We start from the raw sequence: 14,260 nt of genomic DNA on the forward strand, positions 1-14,260 counted from the left end.
AGTTCAATATAAGAAAATAACTTCCATGAACTTATAACTGCCAGCAGTTTCCTTTCTCTATAATCAAACTTGGGACAGCAGGGAGATCAAACAGTCAATTCTAAAGGAAATTATCCTGAATATTCACTGGAAGGACTGATGCTGAAGCTCCAATACTGTGGCCACCTGATGTGAAAAGCTGATTCATTGGAAAAGACCCTCATGCTGGGAAAAACTGAGGGCAAGAGGAGAATGGGGCAACAAAGGATGAGATGGTTGGATGGTATCACTGACTCAACGGACATAAGTTTGAGCAAACTCAGGGAGATGATGATGGACAGAGAAGCCTGGTGTGTCGCGGTCCATGGGGTCGCAAAGAGTTGAACACGACTTAGCCACTGAACAACAAACACAACAATAATCAAACTATCCATGTTTACATCTTTTTTTAAAAAAATATTTATTTTATTTGGCTGTGTCGGATCTTAGTTGTGGCGTATGAAATCAGCTGCTCCGCAGCATGTGGGATCTCAGTTCCCCAACCAGAGATCCAACCCACATTCCCTGCATTGCAAGGTGGATTCTTAACCACTGGACCACCAGGGAAGTCCCCTCACGTCCATGTCTACCCCTTGACTCCAGATCAACTAGATGACTCTGTGAGTGCCAAAGGAGACCACAGCAACGGTGATGATGATAACACTGGTGCATCTGAGTGCCCTTCTATGTACTGAACAGCATTTTAAGTGCTTCACATGGAGTAATAATCAGAAAATGAAACAGTGCAAGCTCCAAGATATCAATCACAGTAACAATAGATATTTCAGGCACAATGCTTTTTCCCTCTCTACAATTACCTCAACGCTTCTCTTTGTATATGTCCACAACTTTACAGTTTACCATCATTTCAAAATGCTTGTTCGCTTTTGATACCTTAGCACTTCTTTCTGCCACATATTTTTGGCATTAATAATATTCAGCTTAGAACATTATTTCACCTTACCTTCCATTGGTTTTACCCAGAGTAAAAACTCCTCTACAAAACTGCTGACCCCTCACAGCCCAGCAGCACATGGTGTACTATTCTGTAGGCCCCAATCCCAGGGCTGACCTCTCCCATCTCTCTCTGCTACCTAGGTATAGCACAGTGCTTACCACAGCAGGAGACGCACCATACTGACTGCTGCTGAACAAACTTGTAGTCATTTTTATCTTAGTTCCTTATTAAAAAAAAATAAATAAGGGAGCAAGGCCTTCTTTTGGGTCCTGGATGAAGAGCCAACTATCCTGCAGTGTAAGTATCCCTGCATTATGTCTGCAAACAGGACGCTAGGCGTGTGGTTCCATCAAATGCTCAGCAACTAGCACCCAGTCTCCTCCACCGCCCAGCGGGCTCCCCACCGCCGATGCCTTCTCTCACAGAAAGGCGCACACCAGGCAGCCTCGGCCCCCGCCCTTGGTTTCGCGATACCCAGGGGCGTGGGGGGGACCCCCAGCAGGACTCGGGGTACCTTGCCAGTTCACCGTGAGGACACCGCGGGGGGACGTGGGGCGCCGCCTTCTCTCGTCAGAGAAACATCTCAACGACGGACCGACTTTATCTCCACAGCAGAAGATGTCCAAATCCTCTGTGAACAGGAGGGAAGGCAGCCGAGGAGGCTCGGTAAGGTCCGGCACCGACCACCTAGTTCTCGGCTCCGCAGAAGTCTCCCGTCTGCGTCTCCGCGACACGGGCTTCCAACAGACTGGCCTCCAGGCCGATGGTCAAACAGCGTGTAATCCATCGCCTCCCCCGCCCCCACCCCGCACGCGATCGCTGCAGGGACCCGCTACCGAAGACCCTGTTCCGCAGCGGAACAGAAAGACCAAGGGGGCAGGCCAAGTCCCTGAGGGCTCAACACAGTGCTTCTTCCTCTGATGCGCTCTAAGCATTGAACTCACACGATTGAGTTCACAGCATTGAACTACCTACACCTGCGGCCTGCGGGGGAACAAACAACCCAGCCGCCGCCCTACCTGGGGTGCGGGGAGGCCGCCGCCGCCGCTCCGCCACGTCCTGCCGCCGGCGCCCCGGCTGGAAGAGAGAATGGAGAGGTGACCGGGGCGAATCCGTCCCCCGGCCCCTGTCTCCTCCGACTCCTGGAACCCCGGCCCCGCGTGGCGTCCCCTCCCGCCGCCCGACACGCACGCCGGGCCCTCGCACACGGGCGGCCCCCGCGGACCCACCGGGCACCTTGGGGCACCGGGCCCCAGCACCTTGCGGCATGAAACCGGCTCGGACTCACCGCCCAGCGCCCGGACTGACGCAGCTCCGATCCTCACCCAAGTCTTAGCGGGGAACGCCTGCGCGCGTTCCCGCGGTGACGCGCATAGATCCTCCGACGCGCGTGCCCGCCGGGAGCCCGCTCCCCGCACGCTGCCGCCAGGGGTCCCGCCTCGCGCCCACTCTCCAACCCGCAGATCCAGCTACCCGCGAACCTGGCAGGGCCGGGCCTCACCTCGCTGAGGCAGCCGCCCGCCAGGCCGTAGCGGCTTTTGAGGCGCTCCACCACGAGATCTTGCCCCGGCGGCTTCACGACTCTTGGCTCCATGGCCGCGACCGACGTTGTCTCCCTGGCAACAGCGCGCGGCGGGGCGGGGCTGTGTGGAGAATATGCGCCGTGACGCACGACATGCCCCGCCCCCGGCAGGGACGCTGACTCGTGTTTCTTGGGGAACAGCCCTCGGACTCGTGGAGGGGCGGGCATTGCGGATGCGTGTTACGACGCGCGTACATCCCGGCTCCCGCTTGCCGTCGGCGCGAACGCCGTTGGGCCCGGCTTGTGGGCGTCTGTACAAGTTCGCGGCCCGTGGGGGCGAGATGCGAGCCGGCGCGCGGGGTCATCGTTTCCTTTCCTTCTCGAGGGTCGCGCGCGTTCCGCTGGGGTCGGGTCGAGGCGCCATCCGGGTGTATCTCTCTCGTACGCAGCTCAGACTTTCCTGGCTGGAGAAGTTGGTTTCGGCTAGAGCGTTCGTTTCCTAACCTGGATCCACAGGGCGCCTCGGAGTCTCCCGCAGCCCACAAGGCCCCAGGCGCCTTCTGTCACCCGGGACGCGCCCCGAAACCACGGAGAAGCGGAGCCCTCGGGACCGTGGTGCACGCACCCCCCCCCCCCCCTCCAATACACACACACAGTCGGGCGTCAGGGTGTCCACTGCGCCCCGCACTCGGACCCCACCTCGGGCGGTAAGCAGGTGCTGCCCCAGGACAGCCTGTTTCCAGACCCCAAACAGCACGACAGCCCCGCAGTCTGAGCACACCGCCGGCGGGGGCTGCGACGCGCACAACGTGCTCGAGGGACTCCGAGGTCCTACACTGAGCAGGCTGATGAGAATGTACCCCCTGTTGTCCAACTTTTTCCACTAGCCATTTCTAAGTAGGTGTTCAGTATATACCCCACTTGAAAACAGTCCTTTCCTTGGGAGCTCTGGAAATCAGGTGGCAGTCTGAGTTTACAGATATTTAATTATTCTTACTTTGGTTCCAGAATGAACAAAAAATTAAGATGCACAAGTAATGAATTTTTTAAATATCATAGCTGTTAACAATTGTCACTTTATTTTTGCTACAAAATTCACCAGAAAAAGGTACTGCAACAATCTAGTATAAAGCAAATCTTTAACCAAAGAACATGGTATAGACCTGTTTAAAATACTCATACTTTATCACAATAACTGCAAGGAAAAATTCAAGTTCTATCAGAACCAATGCAGTTTGAGGTAGTAGAAACAGATGACAGAAAGGTTTTTTAAAAAGTCTAATTACTCAACTTAAAATGTAAAAATTAATTTAATACCTTTGAAAGGGCGCAGGAAGCTACATATTTTAAGGAAAGAAGGTACTCTGCTTAAAAGATAATTTAACTATACAGGAGGTGCAAGAATTTATAGAAGAGCACTTTGGTTAAGTCTCTGCCCTCTGTGGCTCTACCCATTTACAAGTGAATCTGTTCATAACTGAACACACCAATAGTTTAAATTACCAAATACAGTCCAAATCTGAAATAAAAATTATCCAAGTCATGGTCCCTTTATTCAAACCAGTAAGTATATCCATGCAGGAAGTCTAATATCTTAAAAGGAACTAAAATTAAATTGCATATATCATATTCTTTCAATAGTTTGAGAAGGTCTATTGCTTTTAACAAGATTAGTATTCCATTTTAATACAAATATGTCAGGAGTACATAAACACAAGTACACCTGAAAATACACCAGTGTTTAAACTTTTATTTCACACCATGCAAGGTCAATTATAACACATTAGAAAGTGACAACAGCTATAAGCTGCAATTTTACATTTGTACATCGGAAATGTCCATTTTCAAAAGCTGAACATAATTAATTACCATGTTGTCAAAACAGCTAGGCCTCAATTCAACTTCTATACAGGTAAAATTTACTATGGAAAACAATGATTTTATATCTGTCCACATTCTGTGATAATAATTCTTCGACTAACAGACCCTTTAGGAGAACCAAATGACTCAATCTTTTTCACAGTATCCATACCATCTTTAACAAACCCAAATACTACATGCTTAAAGTCCAAACGTTCTGCTTCTTTCAGTGTTATGAAAAACTGAGAATTATTGGTGTCCTGGCCTCGATTGGCCATTGATAGTAAACCAGGACCTGTATGTTTCACATCAAAATTTTCATCTTCAAATTTATCTCCATAAATGGACCGTCCTCCTGTTCCATCATGTTTTGTGATATCTCCCCCCTGAAAAAAAGATTTCAATTAACAGGAATCCCAAATAAAACATTAAAACACATACAGAACCAACCACTGAAGGGTAGATCCTAAATACCCAGCTTCTCTGAGAATGTAGTTTGAAAACTAAGAAATTTGTGAAAGGAAACAAAAATGAAAAGATCTTTTCCCATCCTTAATTTCTATCAGGTTCAAGGCATTAGAAATATGAACCCTTTTATGCTGCAAGTTCTTGTGGGGATAGAAGCTGGGGGTGTGGAAAAGTTAAAGTCTACAATTACAGGTAAGGAGAAACACTCAGATTTACTACACTGGTGTGATGCACACTTAAGACTTACTTGGCAAACAAAATCTGGAATCACTCTGTGGAATATGGAGCTCTTGAAACCAAAGCCCTTCTCTCCAGTGCACAGTGCTCTGAAGTTCTCAGCAGTTTTAGGAACAATGTTTGAAAATAATTCCATGGTTATACGTCCCAGGGGCTCATCATCTGCACAAATGTCAAAAAACACCACAGGATTTGTCTCCTTTGAGAACTCTGCTGTCAGTGAATCCTGTCCTTTCTGGGGTTTCAATAAATTCTGTTGACATTCTTCAAATTTTTTCTTGAAACAATCAGCCATTTCTTTAGTTTTAAATCTCACTGCAAGCTGTTCCACTTTGGCTTCTCCATCTGTTAAACAAGAAACAACACAGTGACCTTAGTGTTAAAATAACTTAAAAAATTGTTTTATATATTTGTTGTCAATTTAGAAAAGTCAAAAAACTGGAAAGTAGCATTGAGTGCAGAGCTCACCAGCATAATCTGAGGCAGTCCAAACTAAAGCATTGTTGGAAACATTCAAGGGTTTCAGTTCCATCGTCTTGGTGATGACGTGGTTCGCACACACTTTGAACACCTGGTCTCTCCTCATCAGAATCCGAAAGTAATTCTTCACCGTGTGCCAGAGGATCTTAATGTCTCCAACGCCACGTTCCTTCCACTGACTGGCCTCTCGATCCCACCTGTAAAGTTTGGCTCTCTCTTTAAATAAAATTTCTTCATCTTCTTCTCCAGATTTTACTTCTACCTGTGACAAGAGATGAAATTACCTATAAGCTGCTGCTTATAAAATACTCTTAACAAATTCCAAAGATCCAAATTCCTTCACACACTGACATGAGCAGAATTTGAAAAGAGTTAACATCCTAGGGTTACTAATACAGCGGATTCAGATGAGGCAGGAAAGATTTGTCATTAAATGTCTTCTTTGTACTTATTAACATCCTTCCTCTTTTTGGAAATCAAATACAATCTTTTACAGGAGAGAAGAGGTTTAAAAAAAATCACATTCTTCAAGAAAAATACTATCTACTGATTGAGGTTCAAACTGATGAAAGTAATTTGCTTAAAATAACATTCTTGTCTAGAAAAAGTACAATACACTTTTTATTGAAAGGACTGTGGCAAATATGAGCTTAGATGGGTTTTTAATATTTTGCTCCTTCAATTATGTTACTGAAAACAAACAGGAAAAAATTAAGTTCTTCCCAACAATTTCACACAGAATTTACCAAATAACATTTGTATGTAAATTTTTTTACAAGGATGATTTACATTTTAAGATTGAACTTGTAATAAAGAGCTTCCATTTGTAATGGTCAATGTTCTGAAAGAAATGCAAACAAGGTCAGCCCTACAAATCAAGCCCATGTCAAGTTTTAAACTTAAAATGTGAAGTTAGTATAAGGTTTTTACTCTTTAATATTTACCTCTGGTAGTGACACTATTGGTTCAAAATGGATATCTTCATTATGAACTACCTCTTCATCACTACCATCTTCATCTTCACCAACTTTACTGGTTGACTGTGCTCCAAATACCGCTGCTCCAGTATTTGCCCACTGGAAATTTTTATCTGATGAATAAATTAGGATATTTAAACAGTGATATCTATTTTAATAAGCTTTTAATCCCTGTTACAGTACTTTATGAATGAATTTAATTTCCAATGATGTGACATAACAAAAATGCTTAAAACTGTATTCTCCTGGCAAGTTAAGCTCAAGTGGTGCGCACAAAGGAGTGTAGTGACGTTTATGCCTGGGTGTAGAGACAGGGTTGTCTAAGCCTTAGGTCTTAGTGACACTGAACTTTCAGTTATGAAGCAGGTTCTTCATTCAAAGTACGTCCTTTGAAACCTGAAAACCCAGCTCAGCTCCAAGGGTAGTTATTTCATAAAACATTCTATTACATGAAAAAAGTAACTTTAGAGCCTAAGAATGTTCTCCAAGAGGCCAAATCTGCTACTCTCAAAGCAGACTGAATACAAGTTGGTAACTTCTCCACCTCAGCTCTCTTCTAAGGTAAATGGATGGGGTGAGAGCTTCAACTTCTTGCCCAGGTGGCACTGGTGGCCCAGGAGCAGCTCACTGACCCCACCTCCACCCCGCCCTCTCTCAAGCAACACCATGCTTAATGGGTGAAAAGGCTCCCCACTCCTATACAGAGGAACAAAGACTTTCCCCTCCCTCACACCCTGGAGAAGGCGAACACTAAATGCTGTGTTTTCCACATCTCAACTGTGACAACCCAGCCTGCTAATATTAATACATTCCCCACTATCTTATCTTAGAGGAAAGAAACCTCTCAACTCTTCATCGCTTTGCTGACTGACAAACAACTGCTTTCTAATCCTACATCTGATACAAAAACTCAGGAGAAGGCAAAAATTGTCACGGATCAGTTAAAAACTCAGCACCTTGAAGAAAGAACAAAATGAGTGTCTAATGAAACAGTAAATTCTTCTAAGACAGGTTTAATGGGGAGAAAAAAAACAGGAGAAAAAAAAAGTCGTACAAATAAATAGCAAATGAATGCTCAAACAAAAGCACCATCTCAGATTGTGTGGGGGCTTCCTGAGAATAGTAAGCATAGAACCTAGTTGATTCATAGGTGTAGGGCTCGAAAAGAACTTGTTCAGGGAACTCCCAAGCAGAACAAAATTTTTAATTACCCCAATACCCTGAGATATACGGCAGAAAATCTCAAAATTCCTCTAAAGCAATGGTTCGTAACATTGGGTGCATATTAAAATCACACCAACAGCTCCTATGAAATACCAGTGCCTGGGTCCCACACTCAGAGCCCAACATAACTTAACTATCAAGTGTTCCTTCTACCCACCCCTTTAAAAAGCTCCCAGGAATTCTAATATGAAGCAGAGAACTGTAAACCACTGCTTTAAAGGAGCAGGAAAAAGAATTTATTCAGTATAAGTATAAAGATAAGTCTATCAATAATCAATATCAACAACTGTATTCTAGGTAGCAATACCTAGGAAGCTTCCACTCTGGGTTTAATGGAAAAATTACAAAATCTCAAGGAAATATGATAAAATGTCAGGCACAGGGAAGCAGCAGATAAACTGCTGTTTCTTATTTTCTCTTAGTTTCCGCATGAAATATTACACAAAAGACAGAGTGACTGGTTGACCTGTGTGAGGATGACTTTCAGGAGAAACAGAGAAAAAAGGAACAAAAGAAAAGAAAGTGAGACAAAAATAAAATGAACAGATGAAGAAAAAGCAATCACCACAGAAATAACACATAATAGAAGAGGAGAAAGAAGATTCCTCTGGGCTTAAAACCAACCAAAACAAAAAGTTTAAGATCAAAAAAGTCCACACAAGGCCAGAAATATGTTTCAGAAGCAAAAAATCATTCTGATGAAATTGACCTTCATTAAAAAAAAAAATTAAATCCTACAAGCCCTTAGTCAAAGGCTAAAGTATTAAAAATTTACAAGTGTGAAAACTCTCCATGAAAATATATGAAATGGATTCCAGGGGATTTACAGTTACAAAATACTATTCTATGCTTATATTATTAGCACAATATACATTAAATAAAGTAGACATTCAATACATAAGAAAACGAATCGTAATTTAAAGGAAAGTAATGACAAATCTGGAGATAAAAAAACAAAAGGAGAACTGATAAAACCAAAAGCTACTTCTTTGAAAAGACAAAGCACAAATTCCTGTTAGATCTAAGGACACAAACTAAAAGGTGAAGCTTGGAAAAAAAAAGAGCTTGGTGGGTAATCTCACTGAATCAGCAGGTAACTCAGGGCAAGCCTCCCACATAGATGTGGAGCTGTGCTATGTCAACTTTACTGCACAACACTGATGGAGTATCAAGCAACCTAACACATCAGCTTTTATTTGGCTTTTCATTGGTGGATAATTGTACCCATTCTATTGCTGTATTTGCTGACCTATTATCCTGTGACTTCAAACTACTAAATAAATTAAAAATAAAGCAATGTGACATCAATGAGGCTATGAATTCCAAAGTAACACAACATCTGAAGGTGATTTCTTAAAGTTTTATATGTTTCAATAAATGATGGAACTGTGAAACAAGTAAAATATGTGAGATGGAATAACACTATTTTGAATTAATAATGTAATTATATATCTTCAATAAAATTTATTCTGCAAATCAAGCATTAATTCAATTTAGGTGCTGCTATAATTTGTTATATGAAAGATATTTAAGAATAGGAAAGTATAGTATGCCATAAACAAGGAAAAGGATTATTTTCTACAGATGATACCAAAACAGACTAAAATTAGAAAAACCACTGGAAAAGATGGGAAAGCTCACCAGATATAAATTAGCACAACCTTTATATGAAAAATACAATCAAGGATAATGCAAGAATAGAAAACTTCAAAGTCATCTCCTTAAAAATTACAGATGCATATCTTGAAATATTAGCAAATCAAAAGTATAACTAGAAGAACAATCCCAAAGTTACTCCAAAACTGGAGGGAGGGTTCTGCATTTCAGGATGGGCAAGACTAGCACAAGTTACAATGAATTAAGAGAAAATTCTTGGTGAGCGACAACCCTGCAACAAAGGACTCACCCTCCAGGGGTGTCCACTTCTGTAACACAGTCACTGAAACCTCGCCTCCTAATCTTACCTTTGGATCCAAAAGCAAAATCCCCAGAATTACTGGAAGCCAAGTCTGCAAATGACAGCCCTGGACCACTTCCAAATCCAAACGTAACTGTTTTGCTTTCCACTGGCAAAAGGGAAAGAGAAATTTAGTATTTCATTTAACATATGTTGAACATCAAGGATTTACCCAGGACCCAAAGGGAAGGGGTATGTGTGTGTGTATGCTGGGAAGGGTAGGACCTGCTATACTAACTGATGTGGTGGGGTGGGGGTAAGGAGTATTTATAATCTAATTATTTCTCTGAAGAAAACTTACAAGTTTACAGGTACTATTTATTCTCAATGAACAATACACCAGAAGCAGCATGCTCAAAATCATTTAAAAAAATGAGATGTACATCTATACTAAGAGAGCTACACAGCTTCTGCTTCACATGGTCTAGTATCATCTAAACAAACATTCATTCCAAGGATTTCAGGAAATAGCTATGTAAAGATTCTGTGTTCACTAAGAAAACTGAATTACCTCATGCCCCTTTGTACATCTCAGTTTAATAAAGGGAATTCCTGGATGTACATTTGAAGGTATCGTCTCAGAACCACAGGTGTACCTTACGCAGAAATGCATACCTACAAGGTTGCTATAAACATACATCAAATTTTACCTTGGCTTGTAGAATCTGCATCATTTTCCTTTCTAGTAGATAAATCCACAGGTTTGTCAACAGTTCCAGAAGAAACTGATGGTGAGCTAACAGATTTGGTAGTAAACTCTGGCTCTTCAGATTTACACAAAAATGGCACAGTCACTTTAGTGTCATCTGTACACATGCCATCAGCTGAGCTAGCTATGTTCTCGTCCTGGGATTTCTGCAAAGAGAAAGTAACAAATAACTATGTCATTAAATACTAAGTGACAAAAAGGATCATATACTCTATTTTACAATAAACAGATGATATGGAGTTCTGGACAAAATGGAGTAAGCATACTTTTCTCTCCACCATGTTACCGTACCTCCAGTCTCTCCAGCACCTGCAACTGAACTAGATTGAAAAGGACAAAGCAAGCAGAAGCCGCTGGGAAGTGGATGAGAGCAGGAGGACCAAGAATCTTGAGACATGAAGCAATGTGAAGTCTACCAGCGAGGAGCACCAGGTCTGGTGATGAGACCATGAATACTTCAGCTTCCAGGGGCCAGCCTATCCGGGTCCACAAGCCACAGCAGGAACCTGAAAAGGCATTGGCCTGAGCCAACTGTCCCCCGTAGTTGCTCCTGCTGGTGCTGAGCCACGAGCCCTGGCACATACTGCTGGGGTGCTGCCACCAAGGATGCAGGCCCTGGGCCCTGGGGCCTGTTGTTCAAGCGGCCCACCCCCAGCCAACATGGCCAGCCCCTGCCTTGGGGGCCATCTCTGCAAGGACCGAGAGCACACAACCTCCTCTGAAACTCCACCCCAGGGCAAAGACGGCTTCCGGAAATGGACGGTGCTGAGCAGGAGGACTGGGCCCCCTCGCTGACCTGCTTCCTACTGCTTACAGGGTCGTCCCAACAAAAGAGCACTGAACCTGAGTGAAAGGGTTTCTAGCCGGAGCTGCTGGACAGCATCAAGAGATGAAATTTTTTCTCTGACTGTCCCCTCGTTATGGCAGGTGGTCCCCAGGTATAAAAACGACTGGAGAGACAGGCAAAGTGACATCAGAAATTCTGGTCTTACCAAATCCACTTTTAATCAAGACTGTAAAATGTCCTCTGAAGAAGACATATTTACAGTAAACTTCTGTGTTTACCTTAGGAGAAAAAAGCCTCTCAAGCCCTGAGGGACAGTCTCGTAGTAAGAACCTGGTGGGTTTTCTCCTGCCCCCACACATCAACCCACTTCCCCGCAGGGGTAGAGAGCTGTCCAAGAAACTGGGGCTGCCAATAGCACAGATGGAAAAGCATCAAAGAAGAGTTGGCTTTCTTTGGCCAGGGATGGGGAATGTCATGAAATGATCTGTGTGTTGAAAGATCAGACAAACTCTGAAAGCTTCTAACAATGTTCCAAGAGGTAAAGACAAATGAAAAGAGAGTTGTCAGGCAAACAAATATAAACCATAAAAGAAAATCCAAAGGGAATTTAGAATTGAAAAATACAACAGAAATTTAAAAATTACAGAATGCTCCATTGAACTGCAGCAGCATACATTCCTCTCAAGTGCATATGGAACACTTAAGAAAGACCACGTTCTAGGCTACAGAACAAACCTCAGCAAATTCAAGAGAATGGAAATCATAAAAAGTATATGCTCAGTCCATAATGGAATTAAACTAACAATCACTACAGAAATATAGCCGGGAAAAAAAATCTCCAAATATCTGGAGATTAAGCATTACACTTTTAATACACATGCTGAAGTCTTTGGACAAATTAACAGAGTCCATCAACACTGATCCATGGATAGTAAACAGGCATTAAAACATTTTAATGACCGTCTCAACTTCAGCAACACTATTATGCCCACAAATGTGATAATGCAGATGAAATGGACCAACCAATTCCCCAAAAAAAGCAAACTGACAGAACAGATAAAATGAATTGGCCTGTATTTATCAAAGAAAATGCATTAATATATCCTTGCCAAAAAAAAAAAAAGTACGAGGCCTGGTGGTTTCAGTGGTTAAGTTCTATCAAATATTTAAGAAAGAAATATCACTAATTCTACAGTGTGTTCCAGAAAACAGAAGCAGATGGAACACTCCCTAACAAAGTACATGCAACAAAAACTGACAGGAGCAGCAGACATGCTGGGCAACACTCTGTCAATCATCAACATCACAAGTAGATGAAAAATTAGCAAGGATACACTGGACTTGGACAATACAGCATCAACTGATTTGATCTATTTAAAAACCTATTTTCCATGCAAAACAACAAAAAAAAATTACATTCTTCTCAAGTGTACAATGAGCACCCACTGAGACAGTCTTCACGAATTCAATAAGAACTGAAATTATTCAAAATACGTTTATAGACAATGGAATTAAACTATAAATCAGTAACAATGACATGTGGAAAATGGAATATTCAGAATATACTTCTATCCAATGCATTTGTCAAAAAGAACGTCTCAAGGAAAATTAATAGTTTGAACTGAATGAAAGTGAAAATATCACATATTAAGACTTGTAAGATAGAGCTAAACAGCTCTTGGAGGAACTTAAAATTAAAATGTTTATTAGAAATGAACTGTCTTAAATCAGTTAATTTAAGCTTCGACTTAAACTAGAAACTAGAAAGAGCAAAATAAAACAACATTCTTCAAGGATTAATGACAGTGAATGTACAATGTCCGGAATACCAGCTGGTGACAGAAAGGAATACACTATCACTACACACAGTGACTGGGCCACATCTCAGAGGCACTGTGCTGAGTGAGAAAAGTTCGTATCAGAGCTTACAAACTGTATGATTCCATTCATTCCAGTCTGGAAAAGGCAGAAACACAAGCAGATCAGTGGCTGCAGAGGTTCTGGGTGGGGAGGGTTCTGAACTGAAAGAGACAGTAGGAAGGAATTCTTTGGGGTCTGGAACTATTCTGTACGCTGCCTACGGTGGGGATTACAAGAATTCAGCCATGTGTAAGAACTCACAGAAAACATACATACAACAAAAAGTGAATTTTACTTATGATAAACTTGAAAAGTTAATACAAATGAAAAAAGTCATTATTTCCTAATGACTGAAACACAAGGAAACGATAGTCCACTCTGTTTGTGTCAAATGACTTAGGCTATCACAGTAGTATTATTTATTATAGCCAAAAAGAAGAAACAACACAAATGGGCATTAAACACATGAATGGATAAATAAAATGTGGTAAATTCATACACTGGAATGTTATTTGGCCATAAAAGAACCAAGTACAGATAAATGCTACAATGTGGATATATCACAAAAACTTACTAAGTAAAAGAAGCCAGACACAAAGGACCACATATTATGATGTTTATATGAAATGTCAGGTAAATCAGAGACAGAAATGGTACATCAGTGGTTATCCAGGCCTTGGAGAGACAGGCAGAAATGGGAAGGGTGATGACTGTTAGAGGTTAACAGGGCTTCTTTTGGGGATGATGAAAATGGGTGAATTAAACAACAATAAATGTCACCCCCCAAATGCAGACTAGATTACTTGGGACGGGAATGTCATAATTCAGCTCCTAACACATCCTCCACTTAAGAGGCCCTGAACAAGAATTTCCTGTAGACAAATCCAAAGGCTGCTCCCTCGTTCAGCACTGCACCCTGACCCTCGGCAGTCCCAGCACACAGTCAGCACCTAACCACAGCATGCTCAAGCACTTAAAGCCAGGAGTGCGTATGGCAAGAGTTCATGTAGTTGGGGATGAATCAGTGTAAAGCAGGAAAGATGTGTCCTAAAAGGACATCATCTACATCCACCCACAGAATATTTTAGTTTAATGGCTGTTAGTTCTGTTTCACCTCTATCAAAGGGCACTCTCCTCCAAAATTACAATTCACTGAAACAATTTTTTTCCCACCCTGATAATGACTTACCACATTTAACTTCT

The 14,260-nt window shown here is 42.4% G+C and overlaps 2 protein-coding genes across 10 annotated transcripts in view; both read right to left on the bottom strand.

Moving 5' to 3' along the window:
• The window catches only part of CCDC138 (coiled-coil domain containing 138), a 29,991-nt gene extending 26,571 nt beyond the window's left edge, over positions 1-3,420 (bottom strand). For 4 of the 8 annotated variants that reach the window (XR_011569272.1, XM_070798753.1, XM_070798752.1 and 1 more), the window contains exons 1-3: positions 2,478-3,420; positions 1,996-2,053; positions 1,491-1,607 (exon numbers count right to left, since the gene is read on the bottom strand). Coding sequence is in view for 7 of the 8 variants with exons in the window: in XM_070798753.1 (XP_070654854.1) it covers positions 1,491-1,607; positions 1,996-2,053; positions 2,478-2,726 (424 nt within the window). In the remaining variant the exon portion in view is untranslated. The remainder of the gene's footprint in view (positions 1-1,490; positions 1,608-1,995; positions 2,054-2,477) is intronic. The other 4 variants (XM_019970224.2, XM_070798755.1, XM_019970222.2 and 1 more) reach the window with 3 other exon arrangements.
• A 134-nt stretch (positions 3,421-3,554) lies between these two features.
• LOC109566113 (E3 SUMO-protein ligase RanBP2-like) overlaps positions 3,555-14,260 on the bottom strand; it is a 61,886-nt gene continuing 51,180 nt past the window's right edge. Inside the window, exons 24-29 of one of the 2 annotated variants that reach the window (XM_019970221.2) lie at positions 10,352-10,556; positions 9,709-9,810; positions 6,488-6,633; positions 5,532-5,805; positions 5,074-5,408; positions 3,555-4,744 (exon numbers count right to left, since the gene is read on the bottom strand). In XM_019970221.2, coding sequence (XP_019825780.2) covers positions 4,439-4,744; positions 5,074-5,408; positions 5,532-5,805; positions 6,488-6,633; positions 9,709-9,810; positions 10,352-10,556 — 1,368 coding nt within the window. In that variant the 3' untranslated portion in view covers positions 3,555-4,438. The remainder of the gene's footprint in view (positions 4,745-5,073; positions 5,409-5,531; positions 5,806-6,487; positions 6,634-9,708; positions 9,811-10,351; positions 10,557-14,260) is intronic. The other variant, XM_019970220.2, reaches the window with a different exon arrangement.

The sequence above is a fragment of the Bos indicus genome, chromosome 11, assembly GCF_029378745.1.
Source record: "Bos indicus isolate NIAB-ARS_2022 breed Sahiwal x Tharparkar chromosome 11, NIAB-ARS_B.indTharparkar_mat_pri_1.0, whole genome shotgun sequence".
Classification (NCBI taxonomy): Eukaryota; Metazoa; Chordata; class Mammalia; order Artiodactyla; family Bovidae; genus Bos; species Bos indicus.